Genomic DNA, 19,254 nt, shown 5'->3' on the forward strand with positions numbered 1-19,254 from the left:
CCTTTAGTCAACATTCATCTTCGACCCCAATTCTTCTCTCTCAACCTCTCCACAGCTTCTCTCCCCACCCTCTTGTACTATCCACACACCCCATTTGACCTCACCAAGCCAAAATATTTTTCTTCTACACTTCATAAATATTACTATTCCAAATGTTTTAGAATCCCATTAAAACCACGATTAATTAATATTTTACATCTGCACTATTGATCGTGAATTGATCGTGATCGTTAAATTACTCATCGCCCCCAGTTCTTCCGTTAAAGATTATATTGTACAATAACAACTTTTTGCTGTTATCAGAGAATAACTGATCAAACTAACTTGCTTATTTTCTTCATTTTGTTTAATCCCATGATCATGGTACAATGGTATATTTTGAAATTCATTTTTTAAGTCATAGCTAAATTTCTTAAAGGTTGGAAGTATTTCTTAAGACGTAACAACACTTGTGCCCAAATTAGTGTTGAAAAAATGACAGGTGTACTCTCAGTTAGACAAACAGTTGAATAAATAAGTCATGTTTCACAAAATGCCGAAAAACCACATCTGAAATACCTACATCAAGAGCGGATTCAATATACCAGCTGTGTGCTGCCTCTGTGCTCTACATCAAAGTTCAGCAGTATCAGACAAATTGTGCTTGCAACCAGTAATTAAATATACTATCTTTTGCACCCACTAATTCTTGTTAAGGCATAGAGTCATACAGCACGAGAACAGGTCCTTCACCCTAATTCGTCCATGCCAACCAAGATGCCCCAGCTAAGCTAGTCCCATTTGCCCACATTTGGCCTATATGTCTCTAGTTTAAGTTTAGTTTATTGTCACGTGTACCAAGGCACAGTGAAAAGCTTTATTGCATGCTATCTAGTCAGTGGAAAGACTGTACATAATTACAATCAAGCGGTCCGCAGTGTACAGATACAAGATAAAGGGAATAACATTTAGTGCAAGATACCTCTTGCCACACCTGGGCACAGGCATTCAAGGTGGCACAGTGGCGCAACTGGTAGAGCTGCTGCCTCACAGCATCGGAGACCCGAGTTCAATCCTTGCTTCAGGTGCTGTCTGTGTGGAGTTTGTACGTTCTCCCTGTGACCGGTTGGGTTTCCTCTGGGTGCTCTGGTTTCCTCCCACATTCCAAAGACGTGCAGATTTGTAAGTTAATCGGCCTCTGTAAAATGCCCCTAGTGTGTAGGTAGCGAGAAGGAAAACCAGGAACTGCTGATGCTGTTTACAAGAAAATCATCTCTGGAGAACATGGATGAGAACACAGGCGATTGGTCTGAAAAAGGGTCTTGACCCGAAACACCTATCCAGTCCTCCAAAGATGCTGCCTGACCCGCTGAGATACTCCAGCAGTTTGTGCCTTTTTAATGGAATAACATAGAACTACTGCAAATGGGTGATCTCCAGTCATGTCTTTCGATGGGCCGAATGGCCTGTTTCCATGCTGTATCTTTAAACTAAAGCTCAAAGTAAAACACGGTGGTATCACTGTCCATTTTTTCCACAGTGTTTAAAAACTGCTATCTACATTGGCATCATTCTTATATTCAAAATGAAAGTTGGTGTTAACCTTGAGTAAGTTTTTGAACTGCATCTGCTGTTTCTTACACGGCCCCAGCCTGTTTTTGATTTACTTGTTTCCAAAATCATTTTGTTTTTATGCAATACCAGATGTTAGTGTTACAAAACCCCAATCAGTTATGTATCAGAGACATTTTTAGATAACTGGGTGCCCAGCGATCCAACCACCTAGTCTGTGAGAACTCAACAATAAAACTTGGGAAGAGGCACATGATGGGATTGGCTGAAAACAGGCCATATGTTGGAAAATAGTTTCCACTGCTGATCATAACATAATATCAGTGGCAAATGTCCATTAATCATTCATTAAAATAAACAACATTCTCAGTTCAGATTCATTCAATGTACGTGAAAGGAACTCTAGCAGCGAATTTAAGAGTCAAGGGCGGCACAGAGGTTGAGTTGCTGCCTTACAGAGCCAGAGACCCGGGTTCGATCCTGACTGGGTGCTTGTCTGCACGGAATTTGCACATTCTCCCCGTGACCTGCGTGGGTTTTCCTCTGGAGCTCCGGTTTCTACATACGCTCCAAAGACGTTTAATTGGCTTGGCAAGATTGTAGATTATTCCTAGTGTGTGTAGGATAGTGTTAAAGTGCGGGGATTGCTGGTCGGCGTGGACCGAAGGGCTTGCATCTGCGCTGTGTCTCTAAACATTCTCCTCTCCTCCGACGCTGGCAACCTCAACATCCTCATCCTACTTGACCTCAGCGCCGCCTTTGACACCATAAATCACTCCATTCTCCTCACCCGACTTGAAACCTCCCTTAACATCACCGGCACAGCCCTATCCTGGTTCAAATCTTACCTCTCTGACAGACACCAGTTCATCTCCATTAACAACTGTAAATCCCCCACCGCTCCCCTCCCCCAAGGTGTCCCCCAAGGCTCAGTCCTTGGCCCCCTCCTCTTCATCCTCTACCTGTTCCCCCTTGGTCAATTAATCCGCCGTCATGGACTCAACTTCCACTGCTTCGCCGATGATATCCAGCTCCTCATCTCCACCAAGTCAATCTCCCCCACCACACACTCTACACTGACAAACTGCATTACTGAAATAAAATCTTGGCTTCAATCAAACTTCCTCAAACTCAATTGCAACAAATCTGAAATCATCATCATTGGTCCAAAAACGCTCACCAAATCCACCCAAAACTTCATCCTCAACATTGATGGTCTCCCAGTATCCACCTCACCTCACATCCGGAATCTTGGAATCATCCTTGATCAAACCCTCTCCTTCGACAAACACATCAAACACATCACAAAGACAGCCTTCTTCCACCTCAAAAACATTGCCCGTCTCCGTCCATCCCTCTCCTCCACAGCTGCAGAAACCCTCATCCACGCCTTCATCACCTCCCGTCTGGACTACTGCAACAGCCTCCTCTATGGCGCACCCTCAAAAATCATCAATAAACTTCAATACATTCAAAACTCCGCTGCCCGTCTACTCACACACACCTCGATCCGTGACCATATCACCCCCGTCCTTTATAAACTCCACTGGCTCCCCATCCCCCAGAGAATCCAGTACAAAATCCTCCTCATAACCTACAAAGCCCTCCATAACCTGGCCCCATCCTACCTGACCGACCTCCTCCACAGGCACACTCCCACCTGCACCCTCCGCTCTGCCGCTGCCAATCTCCTATCCCCCCACATCCGGACTAAACTCAGATCCTGGGGGGACAGGGCTTTCTCCATCGCTGCTCCCACCCTATGGAACTCACTACCCCAAACCGTTAGAGACTCCCCCACACTCACCACATTCAAAACATCGCTGAAGTCTCACCTGTTCAGTACTGCCTTCAACCACTGAAGGTCACCTCACCTTCTGTCTCCTTTCTCTGTTCATTTATTTATTTACTTATTTATCTATTTATTCATTTACCTATGTTCTCAAAATCTCTGTAAAGCGTCTTTGAGTATATGAAAAGCGCTATATAAATAAAATGCATTATTATTAAACTAAACTAAAAGGGTCAAGAGTGTTTAATTGTCATATGTAGTGTAGTTTAATTTAGTTTAGCGAAACAGCGTGGAAACAGGCCCTTCAGCCCACCGAATCCATTCCGACCAGCAATCCCTGCACACTAATACTATCCTAAACACCACGAGGGACCATTTCCAATTTTAGCAAGACAAAAATTAAACGTCTTTGGAGTGTGGGAGGAAACCGGAGCTCCCGGAGAACCCACAAACTCCGTACAGACAGCACCCGTGGTCAGAATTGAACCCGGGTCTCTGGCACTAGTAAGGCAGCAACTCTCCCGCTGCGCCATGGTGCTGCCCAAACTGACAACGGAACAATTAAATTCCTATTTGCAGCAGCATAACAGGCCTGCAAACACATTACTCATAGATAACATAATTAACAAAAAAAAATCAATATGTTAAAAACTTCAATATTAATTCAAGACACCTGAAGACTTCAGTGGAACTAAGACTGTTCACAGTTCATAGTTTAGTTCGTCTTGTGTAGTGTTCAAAAGCCTGATGGCTGTTGGGAAGAAGCTATCCTTTAACCTGGTGGTCACGGTTTTCAGACTCTTGTACCTTCTTCCCAATGGTCGGAGTAAAATGAGAGCGTACCAGGGTGGTGTGGTTCCTTGATCATATTGACTGTCTCTTTGAGGCAGCGTCTCCGATAGATCCCTTCGATGGTGGGGAGGTCAGTCCATCTCAGTTTAGCATCGGTTGATTCCAGGTTTCAATCAGCCTTCTGCAGTTTGCCATTTTCTTATCACAATATGAAAACCTGCAGATCGTGTGTCACCGGTCCCATTCCTGTGCTGTGCTGTTCTACTCTGTAGGAGAAAAGAAATGGATCACTTCTGGTTGAAAATGACCAAAGAGCTTCAGCATTAGTCTTCTGCTCATTTGGGGCTCAGTTGCCAATGACGAGAGGAATAGTCACGAACGTTGTTTCACAGGCCATCAGTTTCATAGCTCAGGTAGCAGATTCAGGCTGACTCAATGATAGTAGGATAGTATAGCTGAGTGTCATCATCAACGACAAAGCCCTTTAGTTTGTCCGTATGGAGTTTGCACATTCTCCCCGTGACCTGTGAGGGTTTTCTCCGATACCTTCGGTTTCCTCCCCCACTCCGAAGACGTAGGTTAATTGGCTTGGTATGAATGTAAAATTGTCTCTCGTGCGTGTAGGGCAGTGTTAATGTGCAGGGATCGCTGGTTTGTGCAGACTCAGTGGGCCGAAGGGCCTGTTTCCACGCTGCAGCTCTAAACTAAACTAAATCATTCTCTGTGTATTGAATAGTAAATTGTTAGAGAGTCAGTATTACATGTTAAATGAAAGTCCAGCCATTTATTTCAAACGGTAGAAACCACCAATAAAATATTTAATTATCTGTTTACAGTCATTTCTATATTTATTTCGATTAGATTTGCTTTCCTACTGTGGTCACCCTGAAAGATAGAATGCAGAGTCTTTTACCCAGGGCTGGGAAATTAAGAACCAGATAACGTGGGTTTAAGGGGAGAGAAGCAAGATTTAATAGGAACCTAATGGACATCATTTTCACACAGAAGGTGGTGGGTCTATGGAACAAACTGCCAGAGGAGGTAGGTGAGGCAGGTACTGTAAAATACATCTGGACAGGTTCATGGATAGGAAAGGATGAGAGGAGTTCTTATCGAAACGTATAAGATTATTAAGGGGTTGGACACGTTAGAGGCAGGAAACATGTTCCCAATGTTGGGGGAGTCCAGAACAAGGGGCCATCGTTTAAGAATAAGGGGTAGGCCATTTAGAACAAAGATGAGGAAAAACGTTTTCAGTCAGAGAGTTGTGAATCTGTGGAATTCTCTACCTCAGAAGGCAGTGGAGGCCAATTCTCTGAATGCATTCAAGAGAGAGCTAGATAGAGCTCTTAAGGATAGCGGAGTCAGGGGGTATGGGGAGAGGCCAGGAACGGGGTACTGATTGAGAATGATCAGCCATGATCACATAGAATGGCGGTGCTGGCTCGAAGGGCCGAATGGCCTCCTCCTGCACCTATTGTCTATTGTCCATTGTCTATTGAAAGGTTTAGAGGAATATGGACCAAACGTTGGCAGATGGCATTAGCCCAGATGAGGCATATTGGTTGGCATGGACGAGTTGGGCCAAAGGGCTTGCTTCCGTGCTAGATGCTCTATGACTCCTTAACTTTAAAATGCTGTAAAACACTCAGCAGGTCGGGCAGCATCTGTTCCTGTTAAATCTTGCCCCCCTCGCCTTAAAAACATGGGGGGTGGGGGGGAGGGGTTCATTTTAAAATCCCGTTTCTGCGCAAAACATTTAAATGCACCCATCGCGGGTCCATAACGACTCCATTAAGAAGAGAAAGAGAAAAATAGTTTAGTTTAAGTTTAGAGATGGAGTAGTAAAATAAAAGTTAATGTTGCAGCATACTAATGTCTGGAATTTGCTGCGCCGTTATGTCAGTAGAGTTGAACTATTGTTGCTCGTTCGAAGCTGACACGAATCCAATCCAGGTACCCTGGCCTTCAGGCATCCCACTCCCTCTAAGGCGAAATTAGTCCATTCATGAATGTACGTTCAGTTATCACGAGAGCCACAGGGCTCAATGAGAGACGTTGGTCTGGAAGCAAGGAGTGAAACAATCAGTGTGTTTTGTAATATTTACTTACCAGGAGGAAATAAAACCATCCTTTCCGTCCACTGGGATTACAAGAGAGAGACTCGGATTACATAGTGAACTAAAATATTCAGGATGTGTTATTAAAACTCTCAGATGCCAGTTATCAGCATCTTGGCAAGTTAACCATATTCTGAGGCATTAACTCCCACCTTCCATTGGGCTTTAAACACTAACTTTGTTGTATTATGGTTATGAATTATTTTTTGTATGAAAGGTGACTTATAATGATACTCCGAGTTTTCAAAATGGTAATTCCCCCAAAGAATGTAGGTTTCAGTTTAGATTTACTAATAACTTCTTTTAATAGCTTTCTACTCTGAGTCCATATAGAGTCGTACAGCAGGAAAACAGGCCCTTCTCCCCAACTCGTCCATGCTGACCAAGATGCATGATGTAAGATAAATTCACTCATTCATGGTCCATCGTAGCAGAATTAGGCCATTCGGCCAATCGAGTCTACTCAGCTATTCAAACATTGGCTGATGTACCTTTCCTCTCTCAACCCCATTCTCCTGCCTTCTCTCCCAGAACCATTGACAATCAAGTTAGCCATATTTGCCCGCGTATGGCCCACATCCCTTTGATCCTTCCCTATCCATGTATCGCTCCAAGTGTCTTTTAAATGCTGTTATCGTCCCTGCCTCAACTACCTCCTCTGGCAGCTCATTCCATACACTGCGTGAAAAAGGTGCCTCTCGGGTCCCTATTCAATATTGCCAATGCCATCCGCTTCTAGATTCCGATATTCTGTACATAAAGGGGAAATAATATCACAGTCTTTCTGCAAACCCCAGTTTTTTTGTATCATTATAGAACAGCACAACACAGGAAGAGGCCCTTCGGCCCACAATATCCCTGACCAACATGATGGGTAAAAGTTAAATTAATCTTCTTTGCCTGTACGTCGTTTATACGCCTCTATTCCCCGCATATCGAAATGCCCATTTTAAAAGCTTCTTAAACACTATTCTAAACACTGTTCTAGGCATCCTCTTCCACCCTCTGTGTAAAACAAAAATTGCCCCGCAAATCTCCTTTAAACTTTGCCAGTCTAATCTTTAAAACTATGTATGCCCTCTAGTCTTTGACATTCCAACCCTGGGGGGAAGGGTTCTGTCTGCCCACCCTATCTCTGCTTCTCATAACTTTATATACTTCTATCAGGTCTTCCCTCAGCCTTCGACGCTCCAGAGAAAACAGTCCAAGTTTGATGTTATTGTCAGATTTTTGTCCGCTTCGCCAGTTGTCCGGGGTTCACTATTTCCATTACACGTCCAGTAGACGTGTGCGTGGGTTGTAAATCCTAATATATATATATATATATATGAAGTCACACGAATCCGAAACCTTGCGGAGCTTCTGAATGCTCACCTAACTGGTGAAGATCCATTTCCCCTGAGTACTACAAGGTATTACTGACGATGTAAACCACCAGGGTGGCGCGCACGGTGTCGCTAAAGATGTATTAGTCTGAGGACGGGGTGCCAAATACTTCTACGCTCCTCGGGTATTATCACATTTTGAGAAAATGCATTTTATTTAATATTGAATGGGGTCCAGGCCTTGGTCACTTATTTGAGCTTGTCTGCCTATATGTTTAATTGGAAATATTTGACAGCAGTTATAGAATTTGAGCTCCCCCACCCCCACAAATGTGCCCTCAGCCGGCACTGCAATGTTGCAATAACACCGACACCCCCCTCCCGCTAATCCCCCCTCCCCGCTAACCCTCCCCTCCCCCGCTAACCCTCCGCTCCCCCTAATCCCACCCTCGTCACACTAATTCCACCCCCCACCAATCCCCTACCCCGCTAATCCCCCTAAACCGTTAATCTCCCTATCCCGCTAATCCCCCCCCCCCTCCCCCGCTAATTCTTCCCTCCACGATAATCCTCCCCTCCCCCGCTTATCCCACCCCTTCCCCGCTAATCCCCCACCCTCCCCCGTTCATCCCCTCCCCCGCTAATCCCATTTCCCCGCTAATCCCTCTCCCCCGCTTTCTCACCTCTCTTGCTAACCCTCCCCTTCCCCGCCAATCCTCATCTGACCCGCTAATCGTCCACTAATTCTCCCCTCCCCCGCTAATCACCCCCCTGTAATCCTCCCTTCCCCCTGTAATTCCCCCTCCTCCGCCAATCCCCACCCTCCCCGCCAATCCCCCTCCCCCACTAATCCCCACCTCCCCGCTAATCCCCACCCTCCCCGCTAATCCCCACCCTCCCCGCTAATCCCCACCTCCCCGCTAATCCCCACCCTCCCCGCTAATCCCCACCCTCCCCGCTAATCCCCACCTCCCCGCTAATCCCCACCCTCCCCGCTAATCCCCACCCTCCCCACTAATCCCCACCCTCCCCGCTAATCCCCACCCTCCCCGCTAATCCCCACCTCCCCGCTAATCCCCACCCTCCCCGCTAATCCCCCCCTCCCCGCTAATCCCCCCCTCCCCGCTAATCCCCACCCTCCCCGCTAATCCCCCTCCCCCACTGATCCCCCCCCCCGCTAATCCCCACCCTCCCCGCTAATCCCCCTCCCCCACTAATTCCCCCCCCCGCTAATCCCCCCCGCTAATCCCCACCAATCCCCCTCCCCCACTAATCCCCCCCCCGCTAATCCCCACCCTCCCCGCTAATCCCCCTCCCCCACTAATCCCCCCCCCGCTAATCCCCCCCGCTAATCCCCACCCTCCCCGCTAATCCCCCTCCCCGCTAATCCCCCTCCCCGCTAATCCCCACCCCGCTAATCCCCACCCCGCGCTAATCCCCTCCCCCGCTAATCCCCCTCCCCGCTAATCCCACTCCCCACTAATCCCCCTCCCCCGCTAATCCCCCTCCCCCGCTAATCCCCCTCCCCCGCTAATCCCCCCCCACTAATCCCTTCCCCCGCTAATCCCCTCCCCCGCTAATCCCCCTCCCCCGCTAATCCCCCCCCCACTAATCCCCTCCCCCGCTAATCCCCTCCCCCGCTAATCCCCCTCCCCGCTAATCCCCCCCTCCCCCACTAATCCCCCTCCCCCGCTAATCCCCTCCCCGCTAATCCCCCTCCCCACTAATCCCCCCCCGCTAACCCCCCTCCCCGCTAATCCCCCCGTCCCCCTTAATTCCCGCCCTACCCCGCTGATTTCCCCCTCCCCCACTATTCCTCCTTCCCCATTGACCCCCTCCCTCCCTCCCCCCACTAATTCCCCCCATCCCTCTAATCCAAATCCCCTTTCCACGCGAACCCCCCTCCTTTAAATCCCCATCCTCATTAATTCCCCTCCCTCACTCACCCCATCCCCTCCCCATTATACCACCCTTTACTAACCCCACTCCCTCATTACGCCCCCAGTAGCTTCCCCCACCAGCCTCCCTCTCCCCCGCCATCAACACTTCCCACTCCCCACACCCTCTCCCTTCCCTCCACCACTCCCCCTCCCCACCAATGTTCGCTTCCCAAACCAGTTCCTAAGGTGTTAAAACATCCACAACAGATACACTTTCTCCACACTCGACGCAACCTAATACAAAGTTGCTGAACGTTTTCAAGTTGCCAAGTCTCTTCAGCGACAGGGTCATATCTGTCCACTATACAGACTCCTCCCTGCCCCGCGTCCTGAACCTATATCTGAACGCACTATATTATTTCCACGTCTTTCTTCGGACTACTTTGAAATCCTCTTGGCGGCTTTATTTTAATAATATCCAGTGTTGTGCCCTGTCGTGAGCCGGGAGTATTTCACAATCCATTTTTTAAATTGCCTTTGCAGATACTTCACCCGAGATTCACTGCAGACTGAGAAAGCACGATCCAACTACTTTCCAAAATGATTTATTTTCGTAATGAGAGCAAAATATTCAGAGTGAGACACACTGCTATTCAGAAACGAGGTGCTTCAAAATGATCAAAAGTACCCTTGCATAATCTGGAACCCACTTTGAGTGAAGACGAATAATTTACATAGGCACAAGGATCTTAAATGGTAAGGGCAGTCCTTGGCTTGCCTTGGAAATGTATTGAGCAAGACACAAAATGCTGGAGGAACTCGTGTAGGAAGGAACAGCAAACGCTGGATAACACAGACGATAGACACAAACATTTGGAGTAACTCAGCGGGTCAGGTAGCGTCTCTGGAGAAAAGGAATAGGTGACGTTTCGGGTCGAGACCCTTCTTCAGACAAGGTTCTTGACTGTAAACCGAAACGTTACTCCAGCTTTTTGTGTCGATCTTCGGTGCTGGAGGAACTCAGCGGGTCAGGCAGCACCTGTGGAGGGAATGGACAGGCGACGTTTCGGTCAGGGCCCTTCTTCAGACTGATTCTGATGGGAGAAGGGAGAGGGAGAGAACTGGAAAAGAGAGGTGGGGGACGAATAATGTGCAGGTCCTTACTAGAGCAGCACTGACAAGACTATCACATCCAAGTCTCTGATCCTTAGGGGCACAAATCCTACACACTAATATTTGAAGATAAAGTGCTGGAGGAACCCAGCAGACCAGGCAGCATCTGTGGAGGGAGTATATGGTGTGGTTTGTACATTCCCTCTACAGCAGTGGCTGATCCGCCGAGTTGACGAGCCAAGAGTTAAGAATGTTGAATTGTCATATGTACCGACAAGAGAACAATTAAACTCTTACTTGCAACAGCATAACAGGCCTGTAACACAATATGCATGGATAATATATAATAAGAAAAAATGATTAATAACCAAAATATTAGTGCAAATAACCCGAAGTCTTTGGGTGCAAATAAAGACAGTCCATAAAAGTTCATAGTTTGGTTCGTGTTGTGTATTGTTCAACATCCTGACGGTTGTTAGGAAGCAGCTGTTCTTTAACCTGAAGATCATGGTTTTCAGGCTCCTGTACCTTCTTCCCGGTGACAGGGGTGAAATGAGAGCGTGGCCAGGGCGCTATGAGTCTTTGGTGACACTGGCTGTTTTTTTTCGAGGCAGCGCCTCCAAGAGATCTCTTCAATGGCGGGGAGGTCAGTACCCGTGATGGACCGAGTAGCGCCCACCACTCTCTGACACTCTCTACCATTCCCTGTAATCTCCTTCGTTCCTCCAGCACTTTATTTAAGATTTGGATAAGACAGGGGTTAACAAATGATTGCGTTCTGTAAGGATGTACGTTGCGGTATATCTTCGGGAAACCGGATTTATTTTTTTTGAAATGTCCCACCAGGACTAGTTTGACACTGGGTTGCAGTTTAAAATAACGAGTCCTTGCCACAAATCACCGCCGGCTGAACGAGGATAACACACAGGTGAGTGAGCCTCACTCGACCCCTGCTCTCCCCAGAAGCCAAGGTAAGCTTGACACAGATCGACCTTGCGAGGTGGTTACACGCTCTGTATTATCCATTTGCGCTGTTCTGGTAGAGGCGCTGCCTCACAGCGCCAGAGACCCGGCTTCGATCCACACCTCGGATGCTGTCTGTGTGGGGTTTGCACATTCTCCCTGTAACTGCATTGGCTTCCTCTGGGTGTTGCGGTTTCCCCCCGCATCCCAAAGGTGAGCGGGCTTCTAAGTTAATTGGCCTCTGTAAATTGCTCTTGGAGTGTCGGGAGTGGTGGAATCTGGGGGGAACCGATAACAATCTGCAGAAAATAAAATTGGATTAGTGTAGGATTAGTGTAAATGGGCGGTGGAAAATTGACATGAAGGATGATACATATAATAATTATATTGATATTTAATGGTGCTTGATTTGTGTGGGATTATCTTTAATGGGTGTTTGAAGCAAAATGGCCTGTTTCCGTGCTGTGTATCTCACTAAAATGAAGGAGTTTCAGCAGTTTGCAAAACTTGTTTGCCCGATTTGAACCTGAAACATAGAATAATACAGCGCAGGAACAGGCCCTTCGGCCCACACTGTCTGTGCCGCACATGATGCGAAGACCTACTGTCTGGAGGAACTCAGCGGGTCAGGCAGCATCTCCGGAGGTCATGGATAGTGAAGTCTATGCTGCCTGATCCGCAATGTTACTCCAGTCCTTTGTGTCTTTTTGTTGTGGTAAATCAGCCTCTGCAGTTCGTTATATCACCAACTCTTATCCGCCTGCACATAACCCATATCCCTCCATTCGCCAATCACAATAAACAGTTTAACAAAAGCTCGCACACCCCGAATTCACTATCATGTCCCTTGTTTGCTGTCACTATGACGGAGGCTGGCAACGGCTTATTTTGGTCTCAATTGATTTAACCTATGGTTGCGGGCCGGCAATAACTTAGCAATCTTGGTTCAAAGCGGGAAAACGACTCCACTCCCGAGCAGAATGGGGTTCCGCTTCGGATTCAGGCCAGTGCGACAAGAAATGAAGTGAAATGAAAATAGAAATTATTTAAAAATAAATAACTGAAGAGAGTCCAACGTTCATTCCCTCCACAGATGCTGCTTGCAACCGAGAGTTGCTCTGGCACTTTGCGTTTTAACCTGAAACATTCGTGGTGTTTCTCTCTCGGCAGATGCTGACTAGTCTGTCCTCTGTTCCCAGCCTGTTCTGCTTTTAGTGCAAATTTGCAGCATATATAGCTTTATTCTTGTTTTAAGAAGTTGCATAATTTTCTCTAAGTTCTTTAAAAAAATAAAATAAAAAATAAACACAGCGACCATCTAACTGTCACGGAGCAGGGAACGCTGAAAACTGGGAGGAATTCGAAGCGGCGTTAGCCAAGAGCAACGTGGTCTGGAGAAGGGCCCCGACCCGAAACGTCGCCTGTCCATTCCCTCCACACATGCTGCCTGGCCCGCTGAGTTCCTCCAGCACGTTGTGATTTTCCCAAGATCCCAGCATCTGCAGTTCGTTGTGTCTCAAATCCATCTATTTTAATTTCTTCTGAAGAAGGAAATTGCCTTAAAAAAAAGCCCACTGGCTGTAAATTGTCATAGAGGCGAAAAACCATGAGATACAACCAGCATTTTCCAGCAGTTCCCAGGGTCAGTTGGGTTGGCTGGTGAGAATCAAACGAGGACATTTGGCCAGATTTGTTTCCTGTGAACTGGCTGTAATATGGTTTCAAGCCAACATAAAGGAATTTAAAAACTCTACGTTTCTCAAATGCATTTCTCTCATCCTTACTGGCGGTCTTCCGCGCTGGTGCACTAATTGAGTTGTTGCTTCCCTTTCTCCGTGTGTAACATTAACAAGCATCACCAAAGCGACAATGGTGTTCCATTAGTTACACTTGATAATTCCATTGCTACCGACAGGTGCAGTTATTTTTTTTTTCCATATCAGGCTCGCCCTTCGTCCCATGTATGCTAACTTTTCTTTCCATTGTGTATACTTGGTTTACTAATTCATTATTAGTTATACACAATTATCTTGAAAAAACATCATTTTTCTACTAAACTCTATTTCTAGAGATTAATTGTGTGATTTCAGTTTCTTAACCTTTCGGTTGATAGTTTAAAAGTAAATTTGGTGTCTTGATATTGCCTGAATTTGACCCTCCAGGGAATTTGTGGTCCATGCAAGTCTCCCATGTACAGTAATTATGGTTGCGTGATCTGATCACTGGAGGCGGTCTTGCTAACAGAATAATCTATTGCAGTGTGGCCCGAGTCAGAATTAGACGCGGGTCGTTTGGAGAGTGAAAAGTCGGTAGAAATTCTCCAGCTTTCTTCTCAAATGGAAATCAGTCAAACCGATTGAAGATCAGAGACACGCAGGTACTAGAAATCCTTAATAAAAATAAAACCCCAGAAAATGCTGGAAACGCCCAGCAGGTGAAGAAATAAACAATTTATGTTTCAGGCCGAAGTCCGTTCACCGGGACTTGAGCTGAGACGTTAACTCGGATTCCCTTTCCACGGATGCTACCTGGCCCGCCAGCATGTGTGTTTCCAACATTCTTAGTGTTGAGCCAAACAAAATCAATAGTTGATATGTGTTTCTGTTAACCAATAAGGGTGTTGAAGTAAACGTTAGTCATACTTTGGAAACAGAGCTGGGGACGAAATAGTCTGCCCATGTTGCGATTACAAGGAAAATGAAAGTCAATCTGTTTGGAATAAAATAAAAAACAAGTACTGGAGTAACTCAGTGGGTCAGGCGTCACCTCTGGATAGGTTGGCATTTTATTTTGAAATAAAGTTGTAGCAAGACTATTATATGAATTCTATTTCACAACAGATCAAGTCAGTTAAATATATATATCATTCTCCTACCCCTTCTCCAAAACAAAAACATGCAAAATCAAGGCAATTGGCAAATGAATTGTGGAAAGACCGCCTAGTTTAATTCTATTTTACAACAGGGGATCAACTCGCATTTTAAATCAAAACATATAACATTCTCCATCCTCTCTCTAAAACAAAAAAAAACAGGCAAAATAAAAGCAATTGGCAAATGAATTATGGAAAGGCCGCCCAGTTTTCTGAGACACATTATTTTTATATTGATCCTACTTCTTGGAATTCTGTTCTGGAAAATTGAAGGTGCATTTCCTGTGTAGAAATTGGACAAATGGCAAATATCCCTTCTTGCCATTGGACGTGAATGTCTTAATTTAATTTTACTAAACATTTCTCACAGGCACCGTTCGTCTTGATCTTTTTAAGAGGTGTTAGTCAATCTTTTGATTTGCCCCTCCGATGAAAAGTTAGGTGAAGGCCGGCTGCTCATAGAGTCATGGAATCATACAACGTGGAAGCAGACCCTTTAGCCGGATTTTCCCATATCGACCAAGGTGCCCCATGAACACATGTCCCATCTTTCCGCGTTTGGCCCATCTCTAAACCTTGAAGCATATATATGTATATATATAAAATCTGTTGTGCTGCTTCAAGTCAAAATATGACAATAACACACTCTTGATTCTTAAGAATCAATCTGGATAGGAAAGGTTTAGATATATATATATATATATATGGGCCAAACGCGGACAGATGGGACATGTGTAGATGGGCATCTTAGTCGACATGGGCATATATATATATATATATATATATATATATATATATATATATATATATTTGCCCACGTCGACCAAGATGCCCCATCTACACATGTCCCACCTGTCTGCGTTTGGCCCACATATCTCTAAACCTTATATATGCACCATGTAAACACCATTATATATATATATATATATTTATATATATTCACACACGCGCACTCTGTAAACACCATTTTATATATTATTTATATATTTATATATATATATATATATAATGGTGTTTACACGGTGTATATATAAGGTTTAGAGATATGTGGGCCAAACACGGACAGGTGGGACATGTGTAGATGGGGCATCTTGGTCGACGTGGGCAAATATATATATATATATGCCCATGTCGACCAAGATGCCCATCTACACATGTCCCATATATATATATATATACTGTAAACACCCTAATAAACAAAAAAAGTTCAGTATATGAAAAACAAACATTAATAGTGCCCTCCAGGTCTATGTAGTTTGGAACTTATTTGGTGATTAATAAGCCTGTTGGAGCAGAGCAGTCATTTATTATTATTTTATAAAATGCTATTTCCTTAAACTGTAACCGGCAGTGAACGCCAGACAGCACCACGTGTTGGTTGCTTTAAGGTCATTTGCTGTACTTGTGTAAACCTAAAGATGACAACGCGCCCAACGTAATATTGCTCCAGGAGTGAGAGATAGAGGAAGAAACAATGTACAGTAATCTGTCCTGTAATGAATGTGTACAAAAAGCTTAATATGGTAATAGAGCGATTTCCCTATGCAAATCTAAGCCATTGCGGAAATACACAGCAACGCCTCGCCCGCTCGTTTCACTTCTGTAATATTTTTATACGACGCCATCAGCTCATCACTAAAGCGGCCAAAAGTAGCCCTCCCCCATCGCCTTGCTAGGCAATCAGGATCCGCCGATTGCGTTCACTTTTACATCGGATTTGTTAGAAGCAGCGAGTTAAAAAGCCCCCCCACACTCATCTATACACAACACCCACAACACAGAGCCAAAGCCCGAAGGCAAAAAATATATATATCCCCTCTGGATGAAGTAAGCGAATTGGAAAGGAATACAAATGAAGGGTTAGCCGCGCTTCTAAATCGGCTGCAAGTTCAATACGTACTTTCACATGGCAATGGTACGTATTATCTCGGTGCACCGTCAGGCCGGTGGGTGGGTGGGTGGATTGGCGCAGTTGTTCGTTGCGACCGGGTTTGCGCCAAGATTTCTGTGGTGGTGGAAGGGAGGGGGAGAGAGAGAGAGAGAGGGGGGGGGGGGAGAGACAGACAGAAAGCAAAAGCGCTGATCTTGGCACATTTCCCATCTGCGAGCAGTTTGCTTGCCAGCTGAAATGAATTTGTGCGTGATCTGTATACGTGTGCATCGGCTACGTACATTTAGAGTCCAAGTCCAAGTCCTGCGTGTGTGATCGTAGCGGTAATGGCCGAGGCGCTCCGAGAAGCCGCCGGCTTCAACCTGACTCGTGAACCGAGACGCGGGCCACCAAGACTGGGACGCGTTTATAACCCACTCCCTGATAAAGGGACACCGCGTCTTGTTCGGCCTGCACAAGTAGCCTTTCCCTGAGATCATATCCTTCTCCCAAACATATCTAAATATAATTTAACAATCCCAATTCGTAAAAAAAACACACTTTGTTGCAGTGCGGTGTTATTTTGTTTTTGGGGGGGGGGGTGGGTTAAATTTTAAAATTGATTTTCTGGTCCATTTTCACAAAGTTTCGAGAATAAAAGCAGTATTGTTCTGGTTCTGCTATTAATCCACTATCTAGTGGCCAGGAAAATAGGTTAGCTGCTCAAATTCGCCATGACTATTCAAAAAATGCTTTCGTGTTAATTGCAAAATATCGAATCGTTCAGAAATGCTCAAGTTCCTTGGTGGGATAATACTCTTGACCAAATACCCTTAAGTTTCTGCGCCGCTTTTCAGCACTGCAATGTTTATATGTAACAGTTTCGCATTGGAAGCTAGTTTTGATCAATTAAGTTTAAGTCGGGGAATATTGTTTTTATCTGTAACCAGTCCCGTTTGAAACTGTGCGCAGAATAACTTGCTCATAATATTCCACAATCCGGTCGCCCTCGTTTCTTAGGAAGATTTCCATTATATTTCCAAAGTGAATGGAGAAATAGAGATTAAATTATTGCAGTCAACACTATTGATTGACCGACCAAAGAGGAGGAAAACAGATTGAACGAGAAAAAAAAAGTAAATGCCCGATTCATAATGCGCGTTATATTAAAGGGATCATGTATATATTTCTGAACAAAACCATTGTGGTTTGTGCGTTTGGTTTCGGTAGCTTGGTTTGGCGTTGTATGTGTATATTGTCTTTTAGTAAGGTCCGGCTACCTTGGTGAAGTGAACTGACTATTTTAATCTTTTATTATGTTCAGTATTGGTTTGCACTGATAACATCGGTTAGTTGCTCGGCCGAGCGTACAATAGTTGTGATTTATGTACCTCGGATGACCCTCCCTCATCGGCATTTAGTAACATGTAGACAAATGACTATTTACCCCCGAAGTCTCAATTATTCGGAAATATTTAGAGGAACAATCTCTTAAATAGAATCGGGGTTTCATGTATCCGAATAGCTATTTTGTTGTGAAGCTAATCATTGTTTGTGCGGCTGCGTGTGTTTCCTTCTGCAACCCAATGCATGGGACTCTAGAAAGCGGGTACAGTGATTACTAATAACTTTTACACTTTCTGCAACCCAAGCGGAGTCATTCACACAACTGGTGATTTATTGGAGTCCTTTTGTTTTAAAAATATTTGAACTTGGCTGTAACGTTGCAAGAGGCGAGAGTTGTGGCTGATAGATTTTGCAGCAGTCCGAGAGAGAGAGAGAGAGAGAGAGAGTAGCGATATTTTCGCTTCTGGTTGACACTGCTGCAAAACGCGCCGGGTTCTCCCTCCCTCCTTCCCTCCCTCCTTCCCTCCCTCCTTCCCTCCATCCATCCCTCCCTCATTCACTCCCTCCCTCCCTCCCTCCCTCATTCACTCCCTCCCTCCCTCATTCACTCCCTCCCTCGCTCACTCCATCCCTCCCTCCCTCCATCAACCCCCCCTCCCTCCATCCCTCCCTCCCTCCACGTCCTCTCCCACCCATATGGGAATGTTTGTGGGATAATTTCTTTTTGGTCGAAATGGGACTTTGCTGAAATGCTCCCTCAACGGATGAAGAGGGACTGAGTGTGTGTGTGTGTGAGAGAGAGAGAGAGAGAGAGAGAGAGAGAGAGAGAGAGAGACAGACACAGAGTGAGTGAGCGAGAGCGAGTATGTTGCCGGTTGACAGGGAGAGATAGAGAGGGAGAGAGACATAGAGGGAGGGAGAGAGGGTGAGAAAGAGAGAGTACAGTATTGCATGGACTGGGGGTAAAAGGTTGTATTACCCCCCCAGCGCTGACATTGCCCCCCCCCCACCCCACCCCCACCCCCACCCCCACCCCTGGGCTGTTCAGAGCCCTGGTCGTGGGACTCCCTGGCTTGGCTTGGCTTGGCCGGCGGTGTAGCGGGCGGCTGGGCTGGGCTGGGCTGGGCTGGGCGGACTGAGCTTGGAGCCACTCACTGCCCCCTCTCACTGTGCGAGTGTGTGTAGGTGGGATCGAGACGCCGCAGCGATGATTCCGTAACTTTTGGATGATCTAGAGAGAGAGACTTTGCTTGCAGGCCGTTATGATGTTCTCCCCGCTCTGCCTGACCCAGGTAAGTTGGGGCTGCCAAGCCTCTCTCTCTCTCTCTCTCTCTCTCTCTCTCCCCCCACCCCTCCCCCCTCCATTCCTGACCCTGGACCATCGTCTTTCTACTATCCCATTCTCACCGCGGCGCCTTCTGCCTGGGCAACGCGGCAACTGGTGAAAATGGCGGGAGGGGAGCAGGCAACGTGCGCCTCGCAGCCCTCGCCCCCCTCCCATCTCCCAGTCCATGCCATCTCCTGATATCTCCCCCAATCCCACCCTCGTCCACTGTTCCCCCTTCCACCACCCCCCCCATCTCGTTATCCCACCATCTCTTTCCCCACTCTTCCTCCGAATTTCCCACT

At 46.1% G+C, this 19,254-nt stretch overlaps 1 protein-coding gene across 5 annotated transcripts in view; it reads left to right on the top strand.

The window, feature by feature from the left end:
• nfic (nuclear factor I/C) overlaps nucleotides 1–19,254 on the top strand; it is a 456,415-nt gene that overhangs the window by 92,499 nt on the left and 344,662 nt on the right. The window contains exons 1-2 of one of the 5 annotated variants that reach the window (XM_078423619.1): nucleotides 15,822–16,323; nucleotides 18,811–18,917. The exons of 2 other annotated variants lie outside the window; for them this stretch is intronic. In XM_078423619.1, the coding sequence (XP_078279745.1) occupies nucleotides 18,888–18,917 (30 nt within the window). In that variant the 5' untranslated portion in view covers nucleotides 15,822–16,323; nucleotides 18,811–18,887. Of the gene's footprint in view, nucleotides 1–15,821; nucleotides 16,324–18,810; nucleotides 18,918–19,254 lie in introns of those variants that run through there. 2 more of the 5 variants (XM_078423616.1, XM_078423618.1) reach the window with 2 other exon arrangements.

The sequence above is a fragment of the Rhinoraja longicauda genome, chromosome 28, assembly GCF_053455715.1.
Source record: "Rhinoraja longicauda isolate Sanriku21f chromosome 28, sRhiLon1.1, whole genome shotgun sequence".
In the NCBI taxonomy this organism is placed as follows: Eukaryota; Metazoa; Chordata; class Chondrichthyes; order Rajiformes; family Arhynchobatidae; genus Rhinoraja; species Rhinoraja longicauda.